The sequence below is a fragment of the Alosa alosa genome, chromosome 9, assembly GCF_017589495.1.
Source record: "Alosa alosa isolate M-15738 ecotype Scorff River chromosome 9, AALO_Geno_1.1, whole genome shotgun sequence".
Taxonomy (NCBI): Eukaryota; Metazoa; Chordata; class Actinopteri; order Clupeiformes; family Clupeidae; genus Alosa; species Alosa alosa.
This window is the reverse complement of record NC_063197.1, coordinates 11,238,954-11,247,417: the sequence shown is the minus strand read 5'-3', so window position 1 is coordinate 11,247,417 and position 8,464 is coordinate 11,238,954. Positions and strand designations below refer to the sequence as shown.

At 44.0% G+C, this 8,464-nt stretch overlaps 1 protein-coding gene across 1 annotated transcript; it reads left to right on the top strand.

Moving 5' to 3' along the window:
• Positions 1-434: 434 nt before the first annotated feature.
• On the top strand, positions 435-3,325 carry ccn1 (cellular communication network factor 1). The gene is made up of 5 exons (XM_048252215.1): positions 435-668; positions 914-1,133; positions 1,476-1,820; positions 1,935-2,137; positions 2,266-3,325. The coding sequence occupies exons 1-5, from the start codon at positions 621-623 to the stop codon at positions 2,566-2,568; spliced, it is 1,119 nt and encodes a 372-aa protein (XP_048108172.1). The 5' UTR covers positions 435-620; the 3' UTR covers positions 2,569-3,325.
• Positions 3,326-8,464: the final 5,139 nt, after the last annotated feature.

Genomic DNA, 8,464 nt, shown 5'->3' with positions numbered 1-8,464 from the left:
TAGACCTACATTATTGAGGACTTACTGTCAACACACAGTATAATTGCAGTCTATAATCTACTGAAATCGATCATTATTATTTAAAAGAGAGACTACATACAGATAAGGAACGATGGATTTGAATGTGCGTAAATCATTCTGTAAACGTAGGCTATGGTCTATTGAAAGTTCTAAATCCAGAAAAGCAAAGAAAGACGTGGGGAATGGGAGAGAAAAGATGAAAAACCTAAGGAGAGAATGTGTTCAGAGAGAGGGGAAAATTCATTTAAGAAAAAAAAAGTTAGACAGGGTGGTGCTTAGCTTGGATGGAAAACGCGCCAAGAAACATTCCACGCATAGTTTTGGAACAGTTCAGCAGTAAGCCAACAACGACGTCAGCTTTCACTACAGTATAAAAGAGGGGAGGAACTCTCTTTCAGCAGACTGCAACTGCTACCACAGCCTGAGTTATACCTCGGCCTCTCCTGCAGAGACAAGAAAACAAACGCTGCCGAAATCCAAGACTCTTTACTGACTTACTCAGTAACCAACTTCAACGGAGACTAGTCCCAAAGCGAGGGAATAAGATAAGCTTTCCTGTTTTTTGACTATACGCTACTACACCTGGAGACATTGCGAAGATGATCGTATTATCTGTTACTTTGATCCTCATTGGGAGCTTCAACATGGTAAGTTACTTCTCACAGCTTTTAAATGTACAATTTTACTAGTTAACTGCCTTCTGTAAGATAAACAAACGTCGCTAACGTTTGATTGAATATTCAAAGTTGTTGAATGGCACCGGGTCGTACTTTTTTATTAGTCAACTCTGTGAAAAGAAACTCGAGACATGTGATGTGAAGTTGTCATGTGTGTAGGAAAAGAGTTTTGGTGGCTTAAAGGCATGTCATTAAATCGGGGTTCATTCGTTCAGGTCCTCTCAATGTCCTGTCCATCGGAATGCCCGGAGTGCCCGCTGGAGTTGCCAAAGTGCGCACCAGGAGTCAGCCTCGTCTCAGACGGCTGCGAGTGCTGCAAGGTCTGCGCCAGGCAGCTCAACGAAGACTGCAGCATAACGGAGCCATGCGACTTCACCAAGGGGCTCGAGTGCAACTTCGGGGCCAGCTTCGGGGCAATCAGAGGCATCTGCCGAGGTATGTTCCTCATTATTGCAATAAAAAGGGCTGAATGAGAAACACATGTGGGATGGGGAGGTGGGCTCTAAGGAATGTACGGTATTGAGTGGACTGTCCATAATTCTACATCGGTCTGCCCGAAAGAGACAAGAGAGAGAAAGCATGCAAGTTTTGAATTCTTTTAAGTGATACAATACTGAACTCTGACAGAAAACAGACTTTGAAAAATCAACAAGCTGAGTAGCAAATGTTGCTTTTGAAGGGAAGATTCCACATAAAAAATGTGACTGTAAACCATTGTCAACCAGCAGCACTGAACCAGCAATAACCATCGCTCTTTTTTTCTGTTTCTTCTTATAGCAAAGTCTGAGGGAAGACCCTGTGAGTACAACAGCAGGATTTACCAAAATGGTGAAAGCTTTCAACCCAACTGCAAGCACCAGTGCACATGCATCGATGGTGCAGTGGGCTGCATCCCACTGTGCCCACAGGAGCTGTCCCTGCCCAACCTGGGATGTGCCAACCCCAGACTGGTGAAGGTGCCAGGGCAATGCTGTGAAGAGTGGGTCTGTGATGACGACAAAGAGATGAATCCATTGGACAAGCTCTTTGGCAAGGATACCACCACTGACGAGTCCGAGAGTGACCTCACCAACAGGAATGAACTCATCACCATCTTCAAGGGTGGACTCAAGTCCCTTCCTGGTAAGTAGTCAACTTAGCAGTACAATCTAGGAGTTTAGCCAAATAGGCTTCCTTAGGTTTTCCTGACTATCTGTGAATGTGATGGCTAAATATGTCTTCTTCTTTCAATTACAGCATTCAGCCCACCTGCTCAGACACGCATGTTTGAGCGCCAGAAGTGCATCGTTCAGACCACAGCTTGGTCGCAGTGCTCCAAGACCTGCGGGACTGGCATCTCAACCAGAGTGACCAATGACAACAGTGAATGCAAGCTTGTCAAAGAGAGCCGCATCTGTGAAGTTCGCCCATGCACCCAGTCTCCTTACTCCAGTCTTAAGGTAAAGATTAACTCCAAATGGAATATATTCCTTAAAATCATTCAGCTCACACAAATATATACTGCAAAGGTTTGGTCACTGGATTGTCTTGACTAATGTTGCCTTTGTCCCTTGTTTTCTGTCAACAGAAAGGAAAGAAGTGCAACAGGACAAAGAAGTCCACCCAAGCAGTCAAGTTCTCCTACGCTGGCTGCTCCAGCATCAAGAAGTACCGGCCCAAGTACTGTGGGTCCTGCGTAGATGGCCGCTGCTGCAGCCCCCAGCAGACCCGCACCATCCGGGTCAAGTTCCGCTGCGAGGATGGCGAGACCTTCAACAAGAACGTCATGATGATCGAGACCTGCAAGTGCACCTTCAACTGTCCCCATTCCAACGAGGTGGCCTACCCCTTCTACAGACTCTTCAACGACATCCACAAGTTCAGAGACTAAGTTCCTGCAGGGAAGCACCTCACTAGAGAAGAAAACAGAGACACAAAAAACAAGAACAAGACACAAACTAGCAATGCATCTGCAGTGATGTCATAAAAACCTATGACAGTCCGACATACAATCAGTTACCTGCCCACCTACCATCTCCTGTTTTAATTGGATTTCCATGGAACTATAAAGACTTGCTTCATGAGGACTTTGAAGAAGTGCACTGTTTGCTGCGACTGAGTCAGCGTTTGATAGCTTTCAACTTGAAAGTCTTGCTTCAATTATGGGGAGCATTATTCAGTAGCTTCGTTATGGAGCAACTTGTAATTAACGAGAACATGTACAATGTAGTTGTTGATATCAATTTGCTGTGTATATTTTGATTCATAAATGCGACATACTACCCAGCCTGTAGACTTGTGTGTGTATATATCTACGTTCATATATATGCACATATGTAACTTAAATTTTTAAATTGCGAGTTTTATCCCAGAAACAGACACCACTGCGTGCTTGTTCAGCAAGTCTGTGGGAACATTCCTTCCAAGTGTGAACCATCATGTTCGCATTGTACGGCAGCTATTGAATTCCAACTCCATTAGTACATCAAGACGAATGAGACATGTTAAAGATTGAATGAATGTTTTATTATTGTTAATATTATTTATCTAAAATGTAGCTACTTTATTTGGATATTGTCATACTGGAATAAATTGTAAAATGATCTAATTTTATATGTAACAAATAAAAAATGATTTATTTATGAAAACTGGATTATCTCTGTTGTCTTTCTGCCACATGAACTCTAACAATAATTCAGGGCAAGAATGGGTACAAACAACAAAATAACTACCACAAAGACAGACATCAACAATACATATTTTGTCTTTATATGACAGAACATTCAACTCCAAAACAAACATTGAATCTTAAACTGTGTAGATCAACACAACTTGTCTTCTTCAGGGAAAATGAAGGAAACAGAATGGGAGCAATTGGAATGGGAGAGCCTGGATAGGTCAGTCATATTATATAACAGAGTGCTTCCGGAATAGAGAGGGTTTATGTGGAATGGAATGTTATTGTGGACTCTCAAAGGGTGGCTAACACTGCGGACCAGCCTAAGCCACATACTCAACTAATTCTATTAACAAAATGATCAAAAGCTTGACAATGACAATCAGCCTTGGAGCTATGCCAAAAATCTTGAGTGCTTTTCCAAATGGGACTGGCAGGCTTGCTAAGAGAACTGCTTCTAACGAGTGCCTTTTTTCTCTTCTTCTTCTTCCAGCCATTGTAGCCTATTGGGGTTTTGAGAGGCTTGTTCACAGGCACGGAAGAATCAAGAGGTAAAATAACTAATGGGGACAGTAATTCCAATTGATATGAATTCTTGGAATGTGATCTGATGTTTCCTCACACTGCTTTCTAGTAAGAGTCTAACATCAATGTAATTGATTGCAGAATGTGTGTGTGCGCTTGTGTGTGTGTGTGTGTGAGAGAGAGAGAGAGATCAAGATGGTGTGGGAGAAAGAGTGAAAGAGAGACTGAGGAGCTAAGTGGTATGTGGACCACAATGAAGGTGTGGGCTTGGTCCAAATATGTCTCCTCTTCCAAGAAAACCTATAGCCCATCCTCTACTGGACTGTAGAGTCCCTGCTCCCCTGAGCACAGTCAACATCAGCTTCCCTTTGGGGGAAAAGTGATATATATGCAGAAAGGTTTTGATCCAGGTGAGAAGGAATGGCTAAGGAATGCTGTAGTGGCTCGAAAAGCAGACATCCTGATGGTCGGCAGATGTTGGAAAATATTTCGGAGCAACATGTTCACTTTGGTTGGAGTTCCCTCTAAAAATACACAATGTCGGAGCTCCACCACATAGCTCTCAAGCTGCACTGCACCATAACAGAGTAGCAAAAGAAAAACACAACATCAAGCAGAACTGGGACAACTGCATTACCCTACATTCCAACCATGCATTAAGCAGAATACTGCAAAGCTAGTGGAGCCATTTTATAATGCTGGCTCTGCCAGGATAGGCAGGAAACCCACTGTGCTCTGCAAAAGTCAAGAAAACAACTTTTCTCTTTTCTGCAAGCATGAGAGCTGTGCATGGGTGCTGCCTACTTCATAATTTCAAATGGTAGTCACCATATAGATTTGTTAATCCAGGTCTTCATGCCAAAATGTTTGCTATGCATACAAATGATATATTGCAATTATCTGCAATGTTTAGTATCATCTAAGTCCATAATAGTATAGTTTTGCAATATTTAATTGCTAACATGTGAATGTATGTTTTTACTGACAGCACAGTACTCAAAGGTCAGAGGTTCATGATCAGCCACAGACAACATCATTGCATTAGAAAACAGTGTGTTGACAAAGACATTAACATGCAGGCTTCATTAAAAGATACGTAATGCTGGGTGCCTAAGAACATAACTGAGTAAAAAGTGGCCATTACAGCATGCTGGAAACGGTCTGTGGACTGATGTCAGTTCTTTTAACAGCCCCCGAGCTCAGAACACCAGGTTAATACCAAGTGTTATTGGGAACCCAACAGAAGAGGGAGGAGGGCCCTTTCTCCCTCTCGTTCACTCTTTCTCATTCCCTCAACAGCCATTAAGTGCCTTGGTGAAGTAGGATGAGCAGTACTTCATGAGAGAGAGCCACCTGGTGGATTCAGAGACACCTGCAGGATGCAGACAGGTTTGGGAGCGCTGCAATTAGCCTTGGCGCAGCTCAATTTAGACACCAGTCTTAATGACTTGCCAAGTTTATTAGTCATATAAATGCCTTCCTCTGTTTCATCTTCTCCCAGGGAGCCTGATAATACCGCCTCTCCCCCCATCCAGATGGAACAGCGAGCTTGTTTAATGAGAGCTGTGAAATGAAAATGAAGGAGACAGAAGAAAGAGACAGATTAAAAAAGATGAGGGAGAGAAAAAAGGAGTGAAGTGGGAAAGGAAAAAAGAATAAAAAATTAAGTGGGAACATTTTTAACTGTTCCCTCTGTTGGTGCCTGGAAGGCTCCAGTAAGGGTGTTTTGTAATTTTAAGACCCAGTAGAGCTATTGTGATGTCTGTGGTGCAGGGGAAGCCAGCGAGGAGGAGACAGACGAGACAGAGATAGCATCTCCCCCTGTGTTTACACCAGTCCTTTCATTCAGGCCTGTTTCATAATGCCATGGGAACAGACACTGGGCCTTTTCCCCTTCAGACAGCTCAAGAGTAAACCCCACTCGAAAAAACAGGGCATCTCCACAAGGTTTTGAAATGCTATCTGACGATCTGAATTTACTGCATGTCAGACAAATTCAGATCGTCAGATTTGAATGTTTGTTTACCTGTTTTCTATATGTGCGAACAAAAAGAAAGAGGACAGACTTAATGAAAAGAAAGAAAGAAAGAAAAAAGAAAGAATGAAAAAATGTTGGCAGTCAAAGGATGGCTGCATATTCATTTGTACATCTCAAGTCCCATGGATCCTGACTTGCGTCAAACTCATCACTCTTGAATGAAAGAGGTCTCTGTTAACAGAGGGCGTGTACTGCCAGTTTCCAAGTTGCACATCACCTTCACCCAACAACACTAAAACGCACTCATGCACACATTCACACTCTCCGTCTCCCACTCACTCACTCACTCAGTGCAATGAGGCGTGAGGGCGTAGGTGGGGATGCGACGTGGAAGGCCCTTCACGGAGTCCAACGGAGGGTGTGGGGCTCCCTAAGTCGCATGGCCCTGGGTAGCAAAAGTCGATTAGCGAGGCAGAGCGCTGCAACACTTCCATATAACGTCACCCCGGCCGGCGCACAGCTTGGAGATATAAGCAATGACGCAACCTTCAGCAGAAAACACCCCGCGTCTCCCCACTCCAGTCCCTTACGTAAGAATAATTGATGAGACTGGCTTAAGGAAAATTAGACTGTGTTCGTTCGGAGGCCTCCAGGCCAGGCCTGCTCGGACTCTCCCACTGGGGGAAAAGCGAGGGCTGGATTGTGTTTATTTGTTCAAACAAGCAGTGCATTGATGGGAGAGGGAACGTTTGATGTGAGCCCGTGGCCAGGCACCAAGAAGGTTCCGGAGCCAGCAGCTTCTCCAGTTTGAGAAGGAACAATGGTCCCGGAACACAATGTGATGGGGAAGAGAGTGTCATCAAATGTGATGTACTTACGCATGGACTGGACGATCACAAGCCGTGACTGATGCAGTTAACGCCTTGCGTCATCGAAGATGTATCCGAGGTGGTGGTTTCTTCAAAGGGTCGCCGAAAACATAGATCAATATGGCCTGTCCAACATTGTCCCTAGCGAATGAGATCCGCAAGACTGGACGAGAGCAGAGCCAAGCGATCTCTAGAATATTCTACACACCAGTGCAGAGGGTGACGCATTATTCATTTAAGTACCTATCATTTACATAGAGTTAAGCAGGACAGATGGAACAAGAAGCTTACGGCACCATGGTGACGTAGCTGGCCTGGTCTTTGTCTTCATTGCACTAGAATGTCCGACAAGAGCAGTGCACATAAACTGCACATCATTAGCCCTATGCACAACACACACACACACACACACACACACACACAGAGTCCTGTTATTTCTCCATGAGCAGCCAGTCCACTCTCCTCTAGTAGCAGCTGTTTCCGGGCTCAAACCCTCTAGGCCACTTCAGGAAGAAGACTGTAGCAATTCAACTTCCGCGGACTGTGTGCACAGTCATCCTTCAAGACTAAGATTACACTGCTGCATGACCTACAGTGTTTGTCTTTTCAAACTAAAAATACCCCCCCCCCCCCCCCCAAAAAAAAAAAAAAAAAAAAAAAAAAAAAAACTTTTTACTGAATTTAAGTCAGGAAAGATATACAGTACATACAAACATGCACGTATGCAGATAGATAGATGCTTTATTGATCCCCAGAAACCCCCAATAAATTTGTGCACACAAGCACAAAGAAGCCTTTTAAAACCATAAAACAACTGGTTATGAGCAACAGGATTTTCATCTTTTTTCTTAATTAAAACATGTAGTTTCAATGAAGCGATACACAATTGCTTTAGGAGACTGGCATAGACAAGGGAGAGGATTAAGTCAGAGTTGCCATCCTTGATGATCTGCCAGTTGAACACAATGTCATCCAGATTGAAAAGGCTTTCGTGACTCTCCTCTCTGTCTGTTTGCACAGCACTGACGCAGATTGCCTCTCTGGTATCGTGGCGAAGGTAAACACACCATGCTGTTACATAAAGATTTCTTCTTAACACACACACAAACACACAGAGCAGACACGAGGAGAACGGGCCACATTGGACGTGGACCACGGTGTCCATGTTGGCGGCGGTCCATGAACACAAGACCAGGAGAACACACGCAACAAAGCCAAGCCGCTCCCGGGGGTGGGGGGTGTCTGTGTGTGTCTCGACACCTGTTACTGCAGATGCGGCTCCTGCGTATATCCATGAGCATTCCTGACACACAGAAACACCATGAGGGGCACATTTGGTCCCCTAAGCCTGGGCCATGAAGGACTGATTACGCACACAACTTGGTGCAAAAAACAGGAGAAAGAAACAAAAAAACCAAGACTTTGACGCTAATGAGTTACAAACATGTTCAGAAATATCAGGAATCGTTTAGCTGAACCGCGTACATCAGGAGATGAGTGATCCCAGTGAGCTTCACAATGGGCCGGGTTTATTGCAAAACCGTTTTGCCGAAAACCAGAGCATAAAGCATGCCTTTATATCTACTTCAGGAATCAGTTCTAATAAAAAAGAGAATTTAGAAAATGCTGCTACTAAAAACAAGAACATGCACAGCAAGCGATTTTCAAGGGCAAGAAGAGAAGCACTTTGTTTCAAGAGGCTTTCATGTCTTTGATAATAAGTATTCAAGCTTTGCCC